At 37.7% G+C, this 26,127-nt stretch overlaps 1 protein-coding gene and 1 long non-coding RNA gene across 11 annotated transcripts in view; one reads left to right on the top strand and one right to left on the bottom strand.

The window, feature by feature from the left end:
• The window catches only part of PLCB1 (phospholipase C beta 1), a 415,710-nt gene that overhangs the window by 364,749 nt on the left and 24,834 nt on the right, over nucleotides 1-26,127 (top strand). For 2 of the 10 annotated variants that reach the window (XM_080585533.1, XM_080585534.1), the window contains exon 32: nucleotides 26,058-26,122. The exons of the other annotated variants lie outside the window; for them this stretch is intronic. In XM_080585533.1, coding sequence (XP_080441659.1) covers nucleotides 26,058-26,096 — 39 coding nt within the window. In that variant the 3' untranslated portion in view covers nucleotides 26,097-26,122. The remainder of the gene's footprint in view (nucleotides 1-26,057; nucleotides 26,123-26,127) is intronic. 10 annotated transcript variants of the gene reach the window in all.
• The window catches only part of LOC308192236, a 74,053-nt gene continuing 61,981 nt past the window's right edge, over nucleotides 14,056-26,127 (bottom strand). The window contains exon 6 of the long non-coding RNA XR_013948668.1: nucleotides 14,056-25,726. This is a non-coding gene — a long non-coding RNA (uncharacterized lncRNA). The remainder of the gene's footprint in view (nucleotides 25,727-26,127) is intronic.

Below are 26,127 nucleotides of genomic sequence, written 5' to 3'. Positions count from 1 at the left end.
TATAAAAGTTCCCTACCACTCCTGAATTTTTAGGGTTCTGTTAGGTTAAGCACATTTGAGATTATGATGTGTTTAGGTAATAAAGGGTATATAAATGCAAATTAGATAATAATTAGACATAGGAAAAAATCATGATTAGAGAGTTTCATTGTGAACTAACTGCTAGCTAAACTCTCTTTTTCAGCAGTCTCTGTAAATTGCAGTGACTGTTCACTCCAAGGAGAGAGTCTTTGCAGTGCCTAAGCAAGTACCTGTTCCTGAATATTCTCACACAGAAAGAGCTGAAACATATTTATTTTCTCACCCCAAAGATTAACACATTGGGAATAATGGCAGATTGCAAACCAGAGAGATGGATTGGCAGGGGAAGTGACAAGTGAAGCATCAAAACATCGTCATGCACTCATTATGTGCATGGCATCCCAATTAATGCATAGATTCTTCCATTATGGAATAAACCTGTATCTCTGGAGCTACATAAACCATACTGTTTAACACCAGTTCACCAGTTTCTCACATATTTATTCTTTCACTCCTGTATTTTGTGAATGCCTAGTTTAAAAAAAAAAAAAAAAAAAAAGCATTCTTCTTCTTCCAATCCCTTTCCTTTTCTATTTTTCTAATTGAAAATGGTATGTGTCATTTGCTTTCATGTCTACTGATCTGGCATAGCTGCTTCGTGGGATTGTCTGGGTGCCCTGACCTCCCTAACTGCCTCTCCTCATGTGGGAGATTGGGAGAGCTCTTTCAGTGCAAACTATTTCTAACAACATTCAGATTAATGGTGATAGTTTCACAGTTTGAAATTCTTTAGTATATTGGTACTTACAGTAGTGATACACATTTTTCTGTTCTTATGTTGAGCTTTTTTTCTCTTATATTCTGACAGTCAATTTTTGTCCATGCAGACAAGATACGCTAGACTTCTTAAATGCCTAATTATGTTGTTACTGTATACCCGCCAGAACTTGCTTGTTCATATAGTTGTGTAAGTATGTTTGCAGGCGAGTGGAGGTGATTTGAATGCCTGCATTTTTCTTTGATTGTTACCTTTTGATGAAGGGCTGTGTCCTAACATTTTCTATTTTATATGCCCACAGAGTACGTCTGCTACATAATTAGCACCTTGACTGCTATGTAGTTGTCATTACTACTTATCTGGTTAGCCCCTTCCCAAACCCATTTAGTCATATCCTTTTGTAGACTGCTGTATTGTTAAAAAAAAAAAAAAAAAAAAAAAAAAAAAGGTACTTTCCAGCTCACAAAATACAGATTTTTTTTTTTTACATTTACATTTAGAGTTGATAACATATTGTGACAAAATTGTCTCCAACATCTTGTGTTGGTTTATGTTTATTGTCTGCCTCGCTTGCATAGTTACTCACTGTGTAGAGGGCACTCATGAATGTCCTCTCTGGGGTGACTTACAGCTTGTTTTCCTGATGGTAAAGGGTGTTGCACAGCTTCCACTAAAAGCAGTGTTCTCCATTAAGCTTTATGATAGCTTTTCAGGTCAAGGTTTCTGTTTCTTCTTCAGATATCCATGCAAAGTTATTGTTAATGCATACACCTATGACAACATGCAATATTAATATGCAGTGTAAAATTGTAATTGTATTATATTATGTGAATTGTAACAACTTGGCCTTCCATTCTGTGTGAAAAGATGCCTTCAGAGCATTAATTGATTCCACTTCTTCTATTGCCTTTCTGGATTTATGTTTCCCTGAAGTACCTTGGTTAGGATCATCTGTACAGTTCTGTGCAATATACTATTATTGCGCCATATGAACCATAATTTAACCTTTTTAAATACTCCGGTTTCCCCTCCCAGGGGTGTCCTGTCAAAAGCCATAAGAGTCTCCCACTTCTTCCACAGTATTCCTCAATTAGCTCTTTCAGTCCTACTTGCAGCTATTCATGCTCTTCCTGTTTTAGCCTGTCACTCACATTTGAGTCCTTCATACGTAAAACTTAACACACTTTTCGTAAGAGCGTATGTAAAGGCTGCAGTGCTGGATATTAGTTACTACAAGTGTGGCTCTTGAGACATTGGCTATCAGGGGAGCCTTCCCACAGCACGGACTCTATTGATCATATCAGGTTTCCCTTCACAGCTCAGGAGGTATGAAAGCAATATCCAGCAGCAGTTACACAGTGTATTTTTCTTGCTTATTTCCCTTAATAGCATTCAGAAATGTTTTAATTACTCAGCATCTACCATTTTAGTTATGTATGTTTTTAATACACACTTAGATATGGGATTTTGAGGCATTCTTTGTGTCATAAACACGTTAATTTCTGAAGAAGCAGAACTTCTAACCCATTTTTAACGGTCTCTTAACTACCATTCAACCCACCATTCAACCATACCCTCTCCCCCTTCTTTTTGTGCATGTGTGTTGCAGTTCCACTCTGGTGCAGAAAACAAAATTGGAAATGTTGCCCTTGACTTCCCTCCATCTCCTTAATTCCATTGAAATTGCTTACTGCTTGGGTTTGCTCGTTGTTGGTTTTTTATTTGTTTGTTTGTTTGTTCATTATTCTTAGCCATTAGTAAAAAAAAAAAAACAGCTGTCAGTTCCTTGGGGGTGACATTTGGGGTTTATTTCTGTAGAGCTGTGTTCAGCTGTAGCTTTAATCCATAGAAGTGTTGCATATTAATATTTAGGGTCAGGTTTGGGTCTGAATAGAAAGTCACCCTTTTGGGGGGCTATCCAGTGAAGAAACCAAGCAAGATGAGGTTGTTCCCTTTGTCCTTGTTCTACCAACTCTGTAGGCATTTCTTTTCCAGTCTGTTTTCTTCAAGAATTGTGGGTCCTTGGCTTGCACTTTCTCATTCTCATTCTCAGGACATTGTTGGAGGTATTACACAGTCACGGTGCAGCAATGAGGCTCAGTGTTGCTGTGCGTATACTTCCGTCTTGTTCACAGGGCTCAAATCAGCTTGAGCTTTCTCTGGACATTAGCCCATCAGATAAGCAGTTTCTCTTCTCTGCAACCAGAAGTCAGGCTTTCCCAGTTTCCACTTTTTCCTTGTTCTTCCCCAATTTGTACTTTCTCATTGCCAAACCCTCTTGGCAACTCAAGATGATGCATAGTTGAGTAGTCTTTCTATGTTGCGAAAAAAGAAAGGCCCCATTAACTGGTTTGCTTTCACCTCTGTCACAAGTTAACAGCAAACAAATTTAAATTGTTTCCAGGGTGTTCTTGGCTATTGCAGATGGTCTGTGTGGCCATCCAGGGGACATCTGTGCAGGCGATACTAGTTTCCCAAATAATGATAATAAGAACTTAAGAAACAGTGAGGTGCCACAGGACAAGTAATGTGTGTAATGAAAAGATGCTGGAAGGAGATGACTTGGATAGCCAGCACTTAGCTGGCAACATTTTCTCCTAGTTTTTATATTTTTACATAGAATAATGTATTGCCTGTTCCAATTTCTTTGGAGATAAGAGATTTTTGATATTTTATCTTAAATTACCAATTAAGAGCTATAACTTTCAAGATGGTATCTTGTCCTTATAATATATGAGAAATTATGGGACTTACATATTTATTGGTGTAGGCTACTATACCTAAAAACATCCAGCATATCAAATCAGTGTTGTTTTTTTTTTTTTTTGTTTTGTTTTGTTTTTTAGGATAGCTGAACAGTTGGGCTTATTTGGCTGACAGTTTGATTTTTTAGCATATACATCTAAGGGTACGGTGTATAGTTCACCATGTAGATCATTATAGGGTCAGAAGATTAAATACAACACTTCATTTTCCTAATGAATTGATCAGTGCATACAGACCTTTAGAGTTGCTAAATAGATAAAGGTAAAATTATAAACATGAATGCCATTTATAAAGTACTTCAGTGAGTTACGCCCTTTTGAAAATGTTACCTATAATGACATCCAGATGTCTACGTGCAGTATTATCGCATATATCTTACTGGATGTTGAATACTCACCCTTTTTTATTGGTAGAAGTTCATTTGGTGCCATAAACAGAAGACAACTGTGGTCTGTAATCATTCCATTCTGCATTTCTAGGAGGTTTTATTTAATTTTATTCAGTGAAACAATGCCATTGTCTGTTTTTCTTTTTTTTTCCCCCAATCCTCATTACTGTGACATTGATAGATGTTGTCAGTGTCTTTGAGGAAAATTATTGTTACTTTGGTTGGTTTTCAGTACCAGTGATTGATTCAGCATCCTTTCCTGAAAATAGTTACCATTATATCATAGAGCTGGATTAAGTTTTAGCACAAAGCTACTATTCCACTTGCTTACGTTTTTTTGGACCTCAATCACTACAGATACACAGAAGTGTAGTGCATTCTGAAGTTCATTTGTTAAAGTTTAATGCTGCTGTTAACTAGCAGTACAAAAGGGTACTGTTACCCAGGGAGTATTTCGTTCCTTTCAGTTTTTGCTACTTTTGCATGGATTTGTGCAAATGAGATTAGTTATAATTTCAGAATGGACCAAATGGGATTCTCTATATATTTTTTCTCCTTTTTTTCAGGATTTTTACTTTTCTGTATTTCTGCACTGTTTCTGATCAGTTAAATTGTAAGTCTTTTTTATTTGTGAGTTAAAGGGGGCATGACATAATATAAAAAATATTTGAAGGGAAATAGGCGCAGAACTGGAGGTGACACTCATCTTTTCTAAATCAGGATATCTACAAGAAACCTGTCTACCTGTGCTCAATTCCTCTGAGAGAACCAAGTTATGCTAGGAGGGATTCACCTAACCCACTTTATATGTCTTCTCTACAAGCAGATTTACGTAGAACTCCAAAGAGATCGCAATAGGACCCATCCTATATATCTTGATTTAAAATTATATTGAGTGTGTAGGTGTTAAATAGTGTAATCAGAACCAGCTCAAACATCTCTAATTAAGGAGACAGGCAATACATTTATTAAGGAAAGGATAAATTGAGATTAACTCCTATGACAGGTGTGAAACTTCCTTCTAAAAACAAATCTTTTTAGAAGAACTGTTCTTGGGTTTAAATTATCTGTTAAAAAATTGAATAGCTCTTTAAAACATAACAGTGCCTTACTATAGCTATTTATTTCCTCTAAATGAATTTATTAAGACTAGATTGTTTACTTTAAAACTTTTCTATAAACACTGTTAAGCCTTTTACAGAGGCTCCCTGGCCCCATCTGTCCTCTTTGTAAATGGCCTCCTATGCCTACCCCCCTGTGAATGAGGCACAATGCTGTCCTCAGGGAATTTCCTTTCTTTCCAAATGGATGGACAGCAAGCAAATGAAACAGCATCTTCACTCAAGCAGCCTAAGGTTTGAGGCCTGTATAAGAAACAGAGGGAAGGCAAACATTTCAAAAAATATATTAGCTTTATTCAAAAATATTCTTCAGCTTCCAGGAAAGATGAAATATCAAGAATAGAAGGAAGAAAACAGTAGGGATTGTATCAGAGAACAAGAATATGGACAGTTTGGGGGTGATGTTATGGAAAGGAATGCTTAGAGATGCAGGAAGAAGACGTAATTTAAGAGACATAATCAGCTGCTTTGTTGCCTGGCAATACAAAGCAGTGCCAATATGCTCTGAGTATTTTATGCTGTTCCAGAGGAGCTTAAATTACCCCAAGAATACTGGTGGATGGGACGTTGGAGTTTAAAGATTTACGATTTACATTGCTTGCCTTCAAATCAAAAGAAATAACAATTTACCACTCTGTTTGAATTCCTCATTTAATTTTTATATACAACAATTTTAATAATGAAAAAGAAAAGAGGAAAAATGATAAAAGATAAGATCAAATGTTTTAAACTTGCATCTCATTAATTTAGGACTGTTCTTCGGAAAGTGTAAAATTTAAAAACATAAATTCAGACTTTAATCATGAGCTTAACTTAAAGTGAACTTTGTTAAAGAGTGAAAATTGACATCCTAGTAACCACTCATCTACAGAGACAAGAACTGAATTTTACATTACTTATCAGCTAAAATTGTTGTCATTTAAAGTTTACTATGGGAAGAACTATTCCACTTGCAGAAAACGTCCTTCGATATATTGATACGTATCCTGACAGACAGCCAGAGGCTTGTGCTACAAACATACTTTTTATCTGTTCACAGCTGAGTTTTTCCATTAGCCATTTCTATTGCATATCTTCAGCATGGTGCAGTTAAGTGTTTTGATCATTTGAGGTATCTCACTACCATGCAAAAATTACTTGAATTTGAATCTAAGAAAATTGAAGAGTGGCTAAGTAAGAAAGAGCATGTTTTGTTTTGAAGGAGGTGTGTCAAATTTCATCTTTTTCCTTGTTGTCTGCACAACTTAAAACTGGAGGTATGCATACAAGCTTGTATTTCCTGTTTCACTCTTTAATGCAATAAGAACAAAAAGTTGAGTTTCTGTTGCTCGGCATCTGCTTAGCCGCCCAAACTGGCTTAAGTAGCTTGTTCTCAGACAAGAAGAAACTCAGAAAAATTTCAGCTGCACTTGCTATTCCTCCAAGGAAAATTAGGTAGCATTGCTTTACTGACAAAGGAAAGAGAAAAGCAGGGGTGTAAAAGTATGAAATGGCACATTCTCTAGAAATACAATCGCAATCTTGAGAGACCTATGAGAGTTTCAGTTCCCAGACAGAATCAGGCCCTCCCTGGGAACAGCTCAGAGCGAGGTGCAGAGCTGGGCAAGGGCTGGGCAGTGCGTTGGACAGCACTGATACCTGGCCCTGCCAGGACACAAAGTAAGGTCATTCCCCTTTCCTCACAAGGACAAGTGTTACTGCTTCCCTGAACATTTTCACAGAGATGATACAACACCCTAGATCACAGCTGATGGTAAATGGCAAGTATGAGAGGGGAGGGAAGCATTTTATAGCTGGGTGATCAAGGTGAAACCTGTCTGGCACTCACGCTTCAAGGGAAGCAGTCACAGTGCTTTCAAGTCCCCAAGAACAGCTTCACAGACAGTGGAGAGACAAAACAAGAGGAATTTTGAAGTAGTGCTTTTGACTTAAAAAGCTTACTTAGCTGAAAATACACGGTAGACAGACCATGATTTTTAACTCTGGAATTCCTTCTGTAACCATGTCAGTGAGAGGAAAAAACTGTGCTTTCTAGCATGGGCTGATCTTCCCCATTTGCCTTCATCCATTACTGCCCTTTAGTTAGGGGGTGGTGCTTGTAGACTCACTGACCTATACTTTGCTTCAAGCATGTGCTTCCAGAGATTGGTTTTGATTGTGATCTTATTCTACTCTCGGCCATTTCCAAATTGGGAGCTGTTTGAAATTACTATTTCTTGGCTATAGGACTTCAGGCATTTTTTTTTCTTCTGGCTTACTCCTCACTATAACCCTAAAAGCACATCTAGACTTGTGATCAAGAGTGCAGTTCTGAAAAGAGCTGGCATGAGGCTTGACAACTTTGAAGCAGTTGATCATTTGAGTTAATAATTGGTGAACAGCTCTGTTTAGCTGCAATAAGATTAACAGACTGATGCCATGAAGTATATGTCCAAGCAAAGGTTTTGGATACCATAGATTTTTGTGCTCCTGTGTCTTAATTTAGACATTCCATGTGGCACTTTAAAATAAAGAATTCTCCAGTGCACCATTATGGAAACGGTTTCTCTTGGTCTTTGGCCAATATTATATTAAGTGATTGCTTTTAAGGACATGTATTGTAGTCACCGCCTAGAAAAAGGAGTTCAGCCTTAATAGAATGGTTGTGTAAAGTTTCAACAACACTTTAAATATTTATACTTTCCAATTTCTGATTTGCGCTCTATTCCTTAAATAAAGAGCTGTCCTGAATATGATCCATCCAGCTCTTCCAAAAAAGTCCAACACCAAAACAGAGCGCTAACACAAACAAAACTGTCAATTGTATTACTATTCCTAGTTTATCCAGTTCCATACTATTTAAGACGTTTTTCCCTTTTGTGATTGCTTAGTGATTGTTTCAAACCACAGCTGACTGATAAAGTTAATGATATTTCCTGATATGCTCTGCACCTCTGAGAATGTGATTAAAATATAATGTCTAATGCCCATCAAGTAACCTCAGATTATCATTGCTATCTTTATTCTGAACTCAAATATAGCAAAACAGAGCAATGAAAGACAGTCAGAACTACAGTTTTAAATCCTAAATGCAGGTGGGATTTTAAGAATAAAAGGTTTTGTTTGCATCAGGTTTACAGCCAGCAGTCTTTGTTAAAGGTCATCAGAAAGAATTCAAGTCTGCTGGATTAGTTTTGCCATTATTTGCTATAAATATCTGAGACAAATTTCAAAATTTTGGAATAATGATTCCACTCAAATTTAATGAAGTTTTTATCCAATCTACTTCTTCTATTTTCTCCATGATGAAAATTTTAATCTTCCATCATTACAAAATTTGAAAGGAATATATGGAGTGCCTATTTTCTGGAGAAATGTGACAGAATTATCTTTCTCCTCTGTGTTGTCTAAAGCAAGGCACCAGACCAACAGATGTTTTCTGCAGCAGTAATATTTGAAGTGAGGGTGTATTTGAGCTTTTCTCATACTTTCTTCATACATGGCAGGCTTTCTTTTTTAGGGTGGTGGACACCTGCGAGTCCCTTAAAACCACCTGCTGTCGGTGGGGAGTAAGTGACAAAAGCTGTCCTACTGCACTTGGCCAGTTGCAGATATTGTTATTGTTCAACATAAATCTGTCAGTATAGCCCCTATCTAAACATGGAGCTACAAGGCACAAAAAGCAGTTGCAAATTGCTGTTTGAAGGACCTAAAGAGCAAGCAAGTATGGCTTTTACTAAATTTATCTCTTCCTAAAGTCAGACTTGCCAAAAGAAACACTTTTTCTTCTAAGTATGCTTAACATAACCATAACAACTTGTGTTTTCTATGAAAGATAATTAATTTCTAAGTTGAGCCAAAGAGAAAAAATCAGCTGGCTTGACAGTAAAAGCAAGATCAGGGGATGTAACTTCTAATGAAGCATCTCTGTTTACTTTGTTCTCATTTAAGGAGCCTCTCTTCAATTATGTTTGTTTTTCTGTGGCATCTTAAAAACTGCAGGCTGTTCCAAGCACAAACAATTTCCAAACACAGCGTAGTATCACAGACACCTTTGCCTCTTTCCCACACAACAGCAAATTAAACAGACACATTTCCCCCTCTACAGGCTTTTAAGTTGAAAAAAAAAAAAAAGTCAGACCTAGCAAAGGAGGAGGATGTTCTCTGCTAAACAGCCCAAAGAGAGAGCTAGTCAGATTTACTTAATCTGTGCTTTCAGGACTGGGTTGTGTTTGTTATTCCACTGTACATCCCTAATGAATACAAAACATTGTAAGTTTCAATCAAATGTAGTGAAGTGTTATCCGTGATATAGTGTCATGCTTGGTGTCCAGCAACTAGGAAAATAATAATGTGTGCTTATAATGAGCATTCTTGTTGCATGAACGCCAGGTCATCTCCCAGTTCCTTGGCAGATCTCTTACTCTGCAAAGCTGTGAGAGCTTTGCTGTAGGTTGAGGGGAATATGCAACCTTAAATTTGTAACTGGGTCACTGGCCACAGCTAAAACAGGCTTCCTGCTATGTGTTTACTGCCTGTAATTGAACACATTCTGTATAAAAAGGTTTACACGGAACAGAAGCTCTGGAATCAGGTCCACCAGATGGACACAGTGACAGGATTTAGACCTGTGCCATGAGGGCCTGCTTCTACTAGAGTCTGAGGCACTCAGTACAAAAAAACTTGTGTTCTGTGTGATAGACTAATCATAATCATTATGATTCCCACAAAAAATGTAATAAATATTTTTAAAACGTTGTTGTTCTATGAATAATGGAAGTTTCAATTTACACATGAAAATTTGGCTTAGAAATTTGGGGTTGAACTTCCTTTGAATTAAAAGGAAAAAGAGATTTCTCTGATTTTTAATTTTAATGGATACCAGAGTTCTGGTATTTGTCCAGAACTGTTGTGAGTTCTGCAGTAGTTACATAAATGCTATTTTTTTTATACTTAGTTTGGATTCTGGATACATACATCATTTTTTCTCTCAAAGCTTCAGTTACGTCAAAGTAACAGAACTAACAGAACTTTAAGAAATTGCATTTCCCTGGGTATATCCTTTCTATAAAGCATAAGTGTAGAGAAAATAACACATACAAACTCATAAGCATCTTATTTTTTCTTTTCTTTTTTTACTTCTGTTCTCTCTCATCCACAACTGGAATGTCTTTTCAAGGCATCTTTTGACCTAAAGAGGGGTGGGGAACTGCCTTGTAAAACAACGTCATGTCTGGCTATGTGACAAATGCCATGGGCACAGCAGGGTCAAAATGTTCATACATGCTCCCTCCCGTGATTCCGCTGGTGATACAGCCTTCTGGAGCTATGGGGAGAGAGGAAGAACTCGTGGTGCCAGACAAAATTAGGCTCACAAGAGCTTTAAGTCAGAGAGAAACTTCTCGGGGGTAGTCCTTCCTGCATTTAGTACACTTCAGCCTAAGTTTGTATCTACTTTTAGATTGTGTTCACCGGGGGAGCTTGAGAATGCCAAATAATGTAGTAATATGTCCTGGATCCAACTTCACTTCTTTATTCAGTAATAAAGTATTCAGTTCACTGATGAAGTTCTATTGTAGTCAACGCCCAGCCATTTATTTCATTTACACTGCCTCTGTAATGACCTCATTAGCACCGTGCATTATGGTGATACAATTGCTTCTCCTTGTGTTTGGCTTTCCTTTCTCATTTTTTCCTGCGTGATGATATTGATATGTGGTAGGACATTTTCCAAGTAGCCTCTTTTACCTCCTCCTCAATCTCTAATATAACATTAGACTTGTTTTCCTGTAGGCTTTTTGATTTCCGCTTTCCTTTCTCATAGTCTGGAGAAAAGGATTTCTATTTTAAAAACAACTGAGTTCTCTTTTAGAAGAATTTTTGACGTGTGTGCACCTAGCTTCCTACACCACACTAAACTCTCCTGAGGGTCTGGCTGTGAACTTTCACAACAGGAGCTGCTGTATGCTCATGACTTTTAACAGTTTGGCTTCATTTAGAGGTGCCAAGTGCCTGAAAATCTGTCAAAGCTAAGTAGATTCAAAACTGGATTGGAGACCACTTCGGAAATGAAAAATTTTCAGAGTTGAAATTCTTGTTGATGAGTACTTTGCAAGGAACTAAAAATACACAAAAACTTCAAGACATGAGCCGTTTTTTAAATATTAGAGATCAGGACCGGATAGGCCTACCTGAAGGTGGGAATTATTTTGTGTGGCTGCTCTAAGGCTCTTTTCCTTTGTACAGCATCTGGTACTGGTCAAGGGCAGAGGCAACTTGCAGGTCTTAGGCAGCCTTGGGTCTGATTCAGTCTGGTAATTGTCATGTTCCTAAAGCCCTGAGCTCTTTAGGGAATCTGGCTTACAATGACCAAACGTCATTTCTAGTATTTTTGCAAATCTTCATATTAAAGTTAAGGCAAAAATTTGGTTGTCTCACTTATCCTCTTAAATTTATGTGACTATGCACAGGAATGGAGAATCTCCCCATGACTTTCCATATATTTGATTGGAAACCCCATATGAATTTTGTGTCATGTTTTCATTCTTCTTTTTTGTAGCTGATACGTTGCTATTGACATTGTTTGTTTATGTGGTGCTAGCATGAGAGTGTTTGGCTCTTCATTAGTTGTCCATATGTAAAACAATTATTTGTAATTACTTCTGAGAGTGCCTTTAGGAAATAAGGAAATGACACTTACGCATTCATATGCCCTGTTTTAGAAAGAAGTCAGAGGCATCATACTACTGCCCTGTTGGAACAGATGTATCTGGTATGCAAAATGCACATGCCACATGTGGGCTAACTATGAAACAAAATTAAAATTTTAATCAAAGTCTCCATGCTTTTATGAAGTATTAAACAGCAGATTGTTAGACGTATAAGTAGGTCACACATTGTGTTGAGCGATTGTGCTTTGTCCTTAGCCATCTGGCAACATGAATCAACGTCAGCTGGATGCAAATATAACTCTGCAAAGGTGACCTTGGTAACAGGATTGGTCCATTGAGCAGAGACTACAGGAGGGTTACCTGCAATCACGTGTGCTGTAAGGGAAAATCCAAAGGAAGAGTTTATTGATTCTGGGAAATCTGTCTGGCCACTGCTACTGCTTAGGTAGCCTGCTGCTTTTCAGTGGCAACTACATTTAACTCCAACTCAGGGATTACTTTAATCACTACATATAAACCTAAATTTCAGTGAATGACTGAGAATCCACTGAAATTCATAGTTGGTATAAATGAGGCAGAAGACACCAAATACTACTGAAAATGATTCATTACGGTCAGTTGCTGTTAAAAAGAGAGATTCCAGATATTAGCCAAGGATATGTTTTTGAGGAAACTTAGTTTTTGAATTGCTCCATTTTAAAAAGTCTTTGAAGCTTAAACCAGCAACTAGAGAATACGTGTAGTTCAGTTGAAATGACAATATCAAGACAACTTTGGTCACGAGTTTTAAATCTGTGGATTTGAGATCTAAAAAGAATAATAAATTCCAAAAGGAGAACACATGTAATAAAACTTCCCTATGTTGTTCCCAACTCAAACAGTACAATATTATTTGTGTATTAGAGGATTTGCTGGTAGCATAGCTAACTCTGCATTTTGCTGCCTTACTTTAGGTGTCAGTGTTTGAAATCTTTGGCTTAAGCACCTTTCAGAGTGACATGTCTGCATGACAAAATTAGAATCCGGTTCGGATGGTTCCCAGTCCTGTTTTGAAACCACTAATCCCATGAAGGAGTTTTGTGGTCTACTCAAGTTTTCCTAGTTGACTGCATTAACAATGAAGTCAGAGTTTCCCTTGTATGGAAAATAAAAAAGGGGGAAGACGGATTTATGGATTTCTAGGTTCCATGCTATCTACAAAATGGATTTAGCATATGTCAAACATACAGCAAAGAAGTTCCCCCTTACATTGTCCTGAACAGAGGAAACATTGTCCTTCTTAAACAAAGGAAACACTCTGAAGCGTGGAAGCCATCAGGTTTCCTCAGCCTGCCTTCTCTGCATTATGACTCATGTGGTTAAAAACACCACTACAAAATGAGAATACAATGCTGTTGTCTGCACACAAGCATGCTAATTTAAAATGTGTGTTCACATATTGTGAACCAATTCTGTCCAAAACTTGGAGTCGCTTGGTTTCTCCAGTTATGGCTAGGCTCTGACAGACTTTCCAGATTTTTTTATTATTATTATTTCTGAAAGCATTTTGTGGGAACGTAGAAATTACTCTTTTTGCACAGTAATTGTATCAAACCACGTTTATTTCTGTTTATCACTGAAGCAAAGAAAACTGCTGCTTAAATGTTGTGTGAAGCTGTTGTAAGATGGGTAGGATGTGATTAGGAGGACTCAGCCATGTGTTTATACATGCCCACCATGAAGAATGCCTCAGGGCAACATCTAGATGAGGGCACAGAAAGTGTTGCTTTCAGTCAACATACCTGCACGTGTCTGAGGATTAGAATTGGTCCTGCTGAAAGGAGATTGGAATTACAAAAGGAAAAATTGTTGAAATATAATACACATTCTTGTGTCTAAGGGCTTATTGTCCACTGAAGATCACTTTTTCAACATATGGGAAAAATCTGTTTTAGTAAGGAAACTGTTAAGAAGTATGTTCATCTAAATTACCATGTTTCTGAGAAAGTTTGCAGTAACTCAGCATATGACCACTATGGATATGTGAAATACATAACATCTGATTTTGCTTTAAGCCCTTCCCTTCCCTTCCCTTCCCTTCCCTTCCCTTCCCTTCCCTTCCCTTCCCTTCCCTTCCCTTCCCTTCCCTTCCCTTCCCTTCCCTTCCCTTCCCTTCCCTTCCCTTCCCTTCCCTTCCCTTCCCTTCCCTTCCCTTCCCTTCCCTTCCCTTCCCTTCCCTTCCCTTCCCTTCCCTTCCCTTCCCTTCCCTTCCCTTCCCTTCCCTTCCCTTCCCTTCCCTTCCCTTCCCTTCCCTTCCCTTCCCTTCCCTTCCCTTCCCTTCCCTTCCCTTCCCTTCCCTTCCCTTCCCTTCCCTCTTTAAATTGACCTACAAATACAGGCTGCCTTGGGTATATCTAGATTTGCAATCAGTGTACAGTGTAAGTTATTTTTAGATGTGAAACATCCTTGCATTCACAAAGTATGGCTATTCACTTGGTATAAATGCACTAGAGAAATAAGTAATTTTAGTGTTTTAAAGTGGTTTGCAATAATTTTTTTTATTATTATTATTTTTTTGCAGTTTATTAGATTTAAATCTTTCTCCAGTAGTTGTGAACCGTTCAGTTGGATGAGTCTGTTTCTAACTGATCACCAAGTCAGACACAGCAATGTGATCTCTGGGTTTTTCTTCATGAGTCTGGTTTAATTTCAAAGATATAACCTGAAAGACTTAGACTAACTTAAGGATTTCATTGGATCTGAGACAAAGTCTTGGTCCTGCCTGAAGCTGAGAGTTTTCACACTGATTTCTAAAGACCAGTCTGAATGACAGACATTTGAGTCAGTGCAGCAGCAGACAATTCCTAGGATATTACTGGATTCTAGCATAAATTCATAAAGTTAGATCTCCACAGAGACTCTTGTTAAAGAGTCATATTCAGAGCAGAACTTAAATGTAAAACTCATTAAAGCCATTAGTTTTAAGTGCGTGCTTCCATGTAAGCACTTGTGTATAGCATTACCTAACAGAAACCAGTGGGAACAATAACTCTCTAATAATGTAAGAGAGTCTTGGAGCAAATGAAATTGTTTACAGATCATGTAAAAACGAGCAGACGTTCAGAATGCCAGAAAACATGCTGTAACGCTTGGGAGACTGAAAATTTGGATCATTTCTGTTAGTACTTGCATAGCTAAATTCTCAGCCATTTCCCAGAATCCATGAAGTTTGTGGTTTTAAATATTATTATTTGCAAACCAACTGAGTCTAACTTTTAATTAATAAACTTAATTGGAAAATGTCCTTACAAATTAGGTTTCTCCCCTAACATACTTTAAATAAATAAGTTATGATGGAAAACAAGATGGAGATAAATGAAGTACTGTTTCAAGCTTTCAAAGAACAGGAACTGGTTAGTGCTCTAAATAACAGAAGTACATTTCATCATCTAAATATCAGCGCGAGCATTTATATTTATACTTATTGTTATTAATTTAATTTAATTCTTTTAATAAGAAATGCAGATAAAATAAGTGTTATTGTTAATATTTGCTTGCATTTGTATCACTTCCCGTTACTTCTGAATTTCAGCAGTTGTTAGAGCTGTTTGGTATCCCCCAAGCTGACCCCAGCTGGGACAGCTCCTCAGAGCCCTGGTAAAGCTGTCATTGAAACACCCCCAAAGTCACAGGCCACATGTGCCGTGGGTGAGGTAATTGCCCACTTCCCAATTTCCTTCTGTAAGATTTTCAGCTGCTGGCTTTATTGGCTTCCAGGGGTGTTGAACTGCCTGTGCAGACGAGGTTGAACAGAACCAAGAACGTTGGTGTTTGATCAGAGTTCACAGGCACTATACAGGTTCTCGTTCAGTGTTTGATCTCTGAGAACTGCGTGTAAACAGCTGCACTCACACCAACCTTAGCTTTCTGCCCTGCCCTTCCTTGCAGTCTGCTCAGTGAGATATGTGCCCCCCACCTTGCTTCCATATTTATGGTCCTGCCTGTTAATGTGGACTCCAGTTGGCAGCAGATTATATTAATGCACTTAATTAATTTAAGCCACAGCAACTTGCGAGCAGATACAGAATTTGCTCAGCTGTGCCTGCAAGAATGGCGTAATCTTCAGGAGAGAAAAGGATTGCCAGGGATACTGTCTGCTTCAGCTACACCAATTTCATTTATCCGTGAATTTGAATTGAAGCCCTCCTTCTGAAAAAAAAATAAGGAGCTTGACTAAATTTGAAGCATGACAAGCCTCCTTGTATTTTTGCAGAAAGAATAAGACTGTTTCTTCAAGAAATGGTAGTGTTCATGAATTTGCAGAAGCTCAGTGCAGGAGCAGAGACCCTAAAATGCTTGGTTCTGCAGGGGCCTGTCACTGCAGAAAAAGACAGTCCCTGCCCCAGCTGCTTCCTGAACAAAGTTTTCAACCAGATTAATTATATAAATATTTGTACAAGATTAAAGAGCTTGTACAATGAAAGAAAACTTGAAGTACTTCTTTCTTGTTAAACCTACTGAATATACTTTCGGGATGATTATTACATTAATTATGCACCTATTATATTTTTGCAAAGTGATTAATATCTCCAAGTACTGTTATGAAAAAAAAAAATTTAAAAAGAATAATATCTGTTTGAATTAAACCTTACCCTAGGAAAAGCAAAATGAGTAAGATATTAGTCCCAAACCTGGGGAGAGGTTAAAAATGTTTTGGGGGAGTAAAGAAAAGGAAGCTTTATTGCTGAGTTTAAGAGAATGTAAGTGACACAGATAAGACATTAGTGACATAAGAGTCATTGTACCAGGGAGATGCAAATGCGTGCCCCATGCCAGCACAGCTCGTTTCACCAGCTGCTGTTGGTGAAATCCAACAACACTAAAACAGCAGTGTACTCGAGTGGCATGTTAAAAGAAGAGCATCTGCCCTTTTCCGCCTAACAAGAAAAACTGGAAGATTTTTTCAACAGTAAGTGCACCAAAAAGAAGTCATAACCTTAATCTGCTGGATTTCACACGACTCCAGACCTGAAGGGGATTCTGACAGGTATTTTTGGGGTGTCAAAGCAAACACTAGTAACAAGGTTGGCTTCCTTCAAACTCCAGTTGCTTCTGAAGTTGTGAATTTTCAGGCCTGGTTTGATAAAGCATTGAGATTTTTTTGCTTGCCTTTTTACTCTTGTAAGACTCAATGCAACATCTTAAAATGTAGTAGTAGTCTCATATCAGTCTGTTTAAACTGGTGAAGAAAGAGGTCTTCCACTTGCTTTTGGTGTGAGAATTTTACCTGCTGGCCAGCAATTGCTATAGTTTTGGTCTGGATCTTATTACAGTTGTGCCTGAGTGGTGCTGCCCTGAGATGAGCATCACTGTAGCTTTTGAGAATTACGAATCTTCCAGGCTGACGTCAGTTAATGTTACCTTTCATAACGTTTACCAGTTGGAGATTAAACTCTTAAGTTATTTCCACATACAGTGCTCAGACAACTAGCTTATCTTAAAATAAAAGCTTTAGAGGAGGCTTTAAATGAGATATACACTCTGTCTCTTGTCTTCTATCTGCTGACAGACTGGGTAGGAAACACCACGGCTTTGCAAGACTTGGTGCAAATAGGAACATTTGCCAGCACTTGATTTGCCAAAAGCTCTGAAGATATGTCTGTTCCGAAATCTGCAGGGTTGCTTCCTTGAGGTTTTTTACATTTGTACATCACTCTCTCCATAGCATTTTAAACTCAAACTTCTATGTGGAAATGCATTTCAGGGTGCTGGGATTGATTGGATCCCCCTAAGATGAGCCTAAGCAGATTTTTTTTTTTTTCTGTGGGAATGAGGTGAAGATTTTTGGAGAAGTTGTTAATTCACTAGTAAGCAAAAGTAATGTGCAGTCTTCCTGTAATTGTATCCTCTCTCAATTTATGGGTTTTAGTGAAAAGAGAGAGGGACTGGACAGCCCTTCTTAGCCTCTGGAAATTTGGTATCATGATGGAGCCTTTTATCTGGTCTGGTGGATGCTGGTTTCCTGATAACTCCGACATTCAGACAGAGTCTTAAATCTCAAACAGGAATGCTCAGAAGCAACACACTGAAAGCTTTGGGTGGACTCTCCCTTAATTCAGTACCACTCCACTGTATCCATTTTTTCTGAGCTGTTCCCATGCTTGTGTGCTCTCCTGACAACTGTGTTCCAGAAGTGAAAGAATTGGCCTCTATCTGCCCAGCACAATCAGTTGAAAATATGTTTGTGTAATTCTAACAAAAGTGTGGGTGGATAAGGTCAAACCCAGATGCCACCTGCAGATATCCCCTTGGCTCACAGCTAGTGTATTATTCTCTACAAGACCGGAAAGGGCTGGAATTGAGACAGCAAGGCCGGGTGGTCCCTGAATTTAACGTGCCAAGAAAGAGTTCCAGCCCACTGTGCTCTCAGTTCCTCAAGCTGGAGATAAGAATCACAGTTAAGCCATTCTGCAATTCTGTAATGTTGAGAAAATAAATCTCAGAGAGCCTCTCCTGTTTTTCCTTCATCACCTGGCCTGGCCTCACTTTTGCAGTTTTGTCATTGCTTAGCTGTTTTTATAAAACTCAGAATTAGGTAGTAAGTCTAGAAATAGTCCACCAGCTGAGTCGATAACACACTGGGTTTGTAGCTAATTCTTCAGGGTTATATGCTGCTTGTAACAGGAAATCCGTGATTTTAATTAGCAATAAATAGGAAATAGTCTGCTGTGAATTGATCTTGAACAGGTACTGCTGTACTAAATTAGTTCAAAATAAGTAGGATTTTCCATTGAGCAAATTGATATTAAGGCATCTTGAGTTTATCAGCCATAGCTACATTATCTGTTTAAGGCTAGCTTTGGTTTCAGAAAAGAATGAAGCTGAAAATCTCTTCTTAGACACAAGCTAATGAGCTTAATATACAGTACTGAGCACAGGGATAGAAGGGATTTCTCCCATATAGTCATGTGAAAACTAATTGTCATATGCATTATGTCTTACAAAATGAATGGAACTAATAACAATTTGTCAAAAAACAAGATTTGTTTATTTCACAATCATTTAATGTTTAATGAAATTTGGGGAGATGATGTTTTCTTGATATGGTGTTGGAGTAAAAGATCCTTTTATCTGACACTTCATTAGGAAAAGGATTTGGATTTTGAGCATTCTTAGGAAATAAATCTCCTTTCATTGCAGGGAAAGCTGTGCAATCTGCTATATTTAACAGAGAAGGATCTAAAATTGCCTAAGCTATCGTGCTAGCTTTGTAAGACAACGCTCTGCTATTGCTTTCAGATTCTAATAGTATTAAAATTCGAACTAAGACTTTTATTTTGCAGATGGGAGAGTTGAGACCTTAGCAGTGAAATGACTTATGGAAAGGTGCAAAGGAAATCAATTTGATGGATAAGAATGCTAAACTATTTAATTCATATGAGTCATTGAATCAATTTGAAACATCCTTTTGCCTGATGCTCATCTCAATTTCACTGGCATTTGCTCATAACCATTTCAGAGATGTTACTGGTATCACTTTGGATATGTGCTGGTGTCATTTAGAATGACACTTTGGTATAGGAGAAGAATCTTCTTTAGTTTGCTGACTTCCAAATCTGAACATCATTTATGGAACAGAAGTGTCTGTCTCACCATCCAGATCAGAGGGCTTAGTCTTTTATAACCCCAAAGATAATTTCTATACAAAATCCATGTATTAACACTTTACACTTTAAAAAATCAAATATTGTGTTACATTTGCTAAATTGGGACAATGGTTGTATTTCGCTGAAGGCGTTTGGGCTTTACTGTGTTTGACCTGTTTACTATAAGGACAGAGGGAAGACAGGCATTGCAGAATACTGCTGCAGGCTCTGTTCTTACAGAAATAACTAGGTTAGCTGATGCTTAACTAGGCATCAGACAAGTAGTTGCAGTTTGGGACACTACATACCTTATATTTTTGTGCAGACAGAACACTATTTTTAAGATGGAGCTAAGCTGATTTCTCCTAGTTTTATGGTTCATCTAAGAGGTCCCTCCCAGTTCTTGTTATGATCTTACACATAAATATACATCTATTTAATACTTGAATGTTAAAGTGAGTGAGAGTTCAGCATTGCTTAATGTGAAATAGAGATAACTAGTCTATATCAAATGACTTTGAATGTGCGTGTGATCTAGACAGACTAGATCTTTAAAAGTAGAAAAGTGCTCTCCATAACATAGATTTTTGCATGAAGACTTTGACAGCTTCTTACTCTCCTGTTATATAATAGGTTCTGTACACTGGTTGTCTTCTGTATAGAAGCCATGGCACTCAAACAAGAATCCAGCTTTCTAGGAATGGAGTATTATCGAACACCTAAAAATCCGTAATGATCATGTCAGAAAGAAGATATTAGTATCTGAAGCTTTTGGTGGCCCTGTTACTGTGGCCAGTGAAAGAACTTGACTTCTCTTTAATTATTTTAGTGCTTCCTGAATGATAACAAAAAATAAATCTTCCTAGTAAAAATACAACATATCCTTTCTTCTCTTTGTTTAGCCCACTCCCAATGGGAATCAAAGTCTCATCTCTTTGATATTCTCATTCCCTTTAATTGAGTAGATTGGAATGCATTTTTTCATAAAAGCTGATGAACTCTAAAATAATCCCTCACCAACCTGCTGTTCTGGACTAGCTATAGTAACACTGACTCCCTTAAAGTAATTTGTGAAAAGTAGTTGAGTCACAGGTGTTGCCTGACTACCTCTCAAGCTAAGGCAATTTGCCAATTACATCCATGAAGTAAGAAGTGAGCTTTTAATGTGCTTTCACTGATAGCAATAGCAAAATCAAGATTGACTTCAGCGGAGCAAACCCATGTCCTAAATGAGTGTGTCTTTGAGACTTTCAATTAAAATCATCCACTGAGACATTCACAGAATCTTGTCGGCCTCATTACCATGGTGCGTTAACTGTTCATGCTTGACCAGATGAACATGAACTCTGGAGGAAAGAGTCATGAATTGGACTTTTTGCATCTAAGTGTCATTTATTATATTAATAGAAACATGTTTCTGAGAAATAAATTTCAATCTCGATCTTTTTCTAGCCTGCAAACTGATAAATGTTCTTCTACATACAGAAAGGTATAGATAAAATGTTTTGTACATGCAGAATTTTGGTTATGCTCTTCCTGGATCTTGTATTGAGGTTTGGAACTATTATTATTGTTTGTTAGTTTAAAAACATATATTCTGATAATATTTTGGCATTTATAGAGCTGTTCTATAGAAGCATTTTATTTTTAAAAATGATATAACTGAAGTAATTGATAATAAGCAGAAATGGAAATGTGCTTTTGTCCAGGAAGAGAAATAGGAGTGCAAATGAAGACTATTTGTGCTACAGTTGGATTGTGTGTATGTAACTTAGGTGTGAAATTCCATGGCGATTGATTTCATCACATTGTTGTTAAACAGTGATTTTCTTTGCCATACAAAAGAATTAATCTGAATTGACTTTACTCTTTCACTGAGATCAAAGCCAGGACCTCTCTTCCTCCTACATTTCTTCCTCTGTCTAGTTCACAGTCTCGGATCAATTAATAAGCATTCTTTATGTGCATTGTCTTTGTGATAGAGATGCAGAGGATCTTTTTCTGACCCAAGAAAGATGAGAATATAATCACATTTCACAGCTTTCAAAATATGACTACAGATTGCTACCTTGAATGTTTTTTGTACTGTTTCTGTGTTGCCATGAGCTAGATTTTGTCCTAAGTATCTGTTTGTGCAACCTTGCTGTAGATTACATCCATGGGAAAGCATTCCCTCTACCCTTTCATTTCCTTTTTTGTTTTGTTTTGCAATTCAATCTTCTATTTGTAGATACCTATATAAAGAACACATTTAAAATACATCTGGCACGTTATTTTGAAGGTGAACTGTACAGCACATAATACAGCTGCAAACAGCTTTTGAAAGGGAGTCATGGCTTAATAATAATTTAAACCAGAACCTCCATAAATTCCAAGACCTGTTTGCTTGGTCCATTGATTAAATAATGGAGAGTATGTACTGTCGTCCAGATGGCTTTTTTTTTTCTTCAGTTTAGTGGCCAGTAAACTATGCTGGCTTCTTAGCTGCTGAGAGGTTCAGCAGGAAGATGTTCCCCCAGTTGCCACCAGTCAAGTGGAATCCTTTAGCCAGATGAGCCCTTGATAGGAGTGTTACAGCACAGAAACAGAAGGAGCTAGGTATGGATGGCTTATATCTGAAAATCTCAAGTCCCTTGGGTTGCTCCATCACTTAAAACTTTTCCATTTCCCCTCAAAGTGCTTTTGTTTTTTTTTTCTTCTTCATTTAACGTGGTGATTTTGTGCTGCTGTGGTCTCTGAAAACACCCTAAGTGTATGCCAAAGGCAGAGCCAACAGCAACACATGCAAGTTGCTGAATAACTGGGAGGGGTGTGAATTATTCATAGAAGAAAATGATGTGCTGTGAGGCAGCACTTGTGGATAAGCAGCGTTCCCTTTTTATTTTCCCTGATACAATATGCTTTTCTTGATCATATTTTTAATGTTTGTAAAAGATATTTGTAAAGAATACGGCCATATTACCAATTTTTGATTGGAGATGTGAGGTCGTCATAATTTATTGCTGTGTGTGATCAGATTCTGGGCCACATTTCTGTGCACTAGCAAGAACATAACTCTGGACTAATTGTAGCAGTCACTCTTTATACTACTGTCACAATAAATAAGAACACACCACAGCTCTTCATGAACTCTTAGAAACCAGAAATTAAAAAAATCAGCCTTTTCTTCTGGCCATTTGCACAAGTAAGGACACATTCAGGATTATCAGATAAAACAGAATATATTCAACTTCAGTATTTTAAAAGCTTGAAATTGCACTGAATGATTTTTAGACTTTCTGCTTTAGAAGATGTCTCCAGAAAACTGCTAGGAAACCAGCATTAGGTAGACACTGAATAGCAGATAGTGTTTTAACACTTCCCCACGTCATTAGTAGTATTCTACAGTCCAGTTCCCATATGTGACTTTTCTCTGAAATGTTGTCTCACCTCTAATAAAAGCAATAGACATTTGGCTGTCTAGTTATGATATGGGAAAGTATATATCTGTTGTGTATCTGTGTTGTATTATCCACACATTTCATAATTTCACAAAAGATTTCACAAAAGGCTGCTTAGCACAATGTCTGTACATCTGGAAATACATTTCTCACGCTAGAATCAAGGAGTTGCTTGGGGATTATAAAGATCATGTGATGATGACAACTTATGGTCATGACCACCAGAATAGAAAAGAGTTTGAATTCAGTGTTCATTTTAATCCCTGTGTTTCTTTCTGACTTTCTTTTTCCTATGCTGCAAGACAGTGCCTGGATCTCCAAAACTAGTGAGCACCCTGTGGTAAATATGTGTGTGTAATATATAATATACATCTGCTACACTAATGTAATTTGGATTGGCACAATCCTAATGGTGCAAGTGCACAGACTATATTGTTGAAAGCTGCATAGACGATACTGGTTTTGAGTGGTGTGTACCCTACTTACAACTAAAGAGTTGTATCTTGTAACCTTATAATTCCCATCACTGTGGAATTCATGCTATCCAGATATCTCTCCTAAATTCAGTGGACTGTGTTTTGAGTACTTGCTAAATAACCAAAGGGAAAATCCTCAGTTTGATTTAGAAAAGTTATCATGTTGCCTTTTTTTTTTGTTGTTGTTCGTTTGTTTGTTTTGAAACATTTGGTTATTTTGAGCCTGATGTTCACCCCACAGGTAGGTAAAATCTGTATGTTTGCAAATGCAAATGCGTGCCTACTTTGTACACCTGGTGTGTGGTCACTAACCAATACAGACCCGTAGTCACCTGCCTGCAAAGTAGACACACATTTCCACCAACACAAATGTTTCCTTTACAGGAGGCTGGCTAAAACTAGTGTCTAAAGTAAGAAAAAGTAATAATGTGGCACAAACAAAGGAATTTAGCAAGAGTATGCTTAATGGTGTTTTCCAAGATTGGTTTTAAAAGAATTTCTAGTCAAATCTTAACCTGGCCTGAGTAGATATGAGCCTCATTGAAGTAACCAGGCCAACATCCACAGTTACAAAATGCTTGTGTGCTGCAAACATGTATGTAATGTTGTTAAATTTCCCAATTTTAAATAGGGCACTTTATCTGATTTGTCTGTCGGAGGGAGCACAAAACCAGTGAAGTGTAGAGATCAAAGGGACAGAAAAACGAAGTGCATCAGAAGTGATCAGGAACTGTGCAAACCAAAGTAGCTTTCTTTTTTTCACTTTACGTTTCACCTTCTTGCTGCTACATTTTTTCTGCTACAAACTGTCACTTTCTGCTTCCTCAGCTAATATTTTAGATTCATTTTGCATGTCAAAATGGTGCAAGCTACCACAATCACTGGCACCCATTTCCTGAACATCTTATACCCAACATGTATCTTATAACACCATTTGTGTCAGTGCTAATGCAGTAGTTTTACAGCCCACTGCTACCAAGGTGAGAAAGAGTTCAAGGAGAAAATAAAAATGGTTTAATTCGTTTGTTGCAACACAGTATAAGAAAGAGTGGTATAAGTTCCTTTACAAATATTTTCAACCAAATTCTGCCACATTAACTAATTTTTTTTGCCTTTCATTGTGACTCAGTTGTAAGGCATTTATGAATCTGCCTGAAAGTAGAATGAGGACACAGTGCTCAAATGTATCGTTCTGCTGCTTTACCCATTACCAAGGAAGTGGCTCAATAATTACATTCAGTTTAAAAAATTGCTTTTAGAGAAAATGTTTTGTGATCAATTGAAAACAGAGCACTACAGTTATTAAGCTATTTTAACTTTAAATATTAAAACAGAAAACTTTATTTTGTGCTATTGTTTGTTTCTTTTTAAAGGTTTCAGTTTGCATTTTCATTTGTAGCAAACCTGACAGCCAACGACTAAGACAAAATACAGTTGACCTCAATGATCTTACATGCGATTAATCCAGGGCTGATTCATATTACATCAGATGCTATTACAGCTCTGGCTCTTGGACATTGTACATAGGTATATGTGGTATTCATTATCTTGAATACATAATAAGGTATAAAGTACATGAGGCGGAAAGAGTCAAGGTTTTAGTGGCACCATCTGTAACATAAGAGCCATGGTTTAACTTCTACAAACAGAACCAAGTTCAGCGATATACTCATGCAATTGCTATCTCTATGAAGCACTTAATAACTGAAATCACACTTAAAGTAAAACAAGGCAGTTACCACAATAACTTAACACAACAGAGAATAAAACATACTGCAGCCACTTGAAAATGGCACAGTAACTTCGTTGGAATACTACACTCAGCAAGAACCAGAAAGCCACCTTTTTCAAGTTCCAGACTATAATTTTATAGCCATTTTCCAATAACTGCACAAAAATCATGAGTCTTTTTGGTTGATGCTGGAATACCTTCAGGACTTCCCTGATGCAGACCTTAGACCTCTTCAAGAGAGAGAGTTTAAGTTCAGGTGCTCAAGGTGGTGTGTGATGAGCCACAGCCGTCCCAGTGAGACAGCTCTGAGTAGCATGCCTGCAGCACATCAGGGTCTTCTAGGTTGATGGGACAATCTGAAAATCCTGATGCTCTTTGGAACTATCAAACAGAAGTTTCAGCTCCAGAGAGAAACGCCAAGTCAGAATGAAGGCAAGCAAACAGTAGTGACATCTCCAACAGCACCATGCCCGCACCCCTCCTGCTCAGGCACTGTGGCAAGACTGAGTCAAGGGGAATCGGCTGTCTGGTGAAAGAGCTCCACCACTCTCGTAAGCACTTGGGGTTGTCTTTGAAGGTTTTCCATGCAAACTGCACTGAGTTCATGGGATTAGGCATGGCTGCAGCCTGAGGCCCTCCTGCTGCAATGGCTGGAGGTATTTCTTCAAGCACAGACTTCAGGTAGCATGGGCAATACTCGTTTTGTCCTCCAGAGACATACTTCTTATCCTTTCCCAGAAAAAAAACATGTCACTTCGCGTGATGTGCCTAAGCAGCAACTTAGGAGATCTCCCACATGACACAGTCAAAATATTGTCCTCTTTTAGTATGGAGTGACAGGTTGTGATACATAGACTGGTTTCTCTGACTAACGTGTTCCTACTACCTAGTCACATATTAACGAGCCAGCACGCAGAAGCATGAAGTAATCTTTTGTTTTTCTTTAAGTACATAGATTAAAGAGTTGTTATTTTACTGTAATGCACAGAATTATGTCATTTCAGCTTAGAGTAATTGTTAATCACATCAAATTGAAATGATCCTTGGTTTTGTTTTAAAGAGCATAGAAGAACAAGAAGTAGAGGAAAAACAGAAGTAGAAATGGAATATGAGACTATAGTGAAAGTGAG

This window comes from Anser brachyrhynchus (assembly GCF_964034855.1).
Source record: "Anser brachyrhynchus genome assembly, chromosome: 3".
Classification (NCBI taxonomy): Eukaryota; Metazoa; Chordata; class Aves; order Anseriformes; family Anatidae; genus Anser; species Anser brachyrhynchus.
Note: the sequence above shows the minus strand (reverse complement) of the source record. Positions and strands in the feature narration are given on the sequence as shown.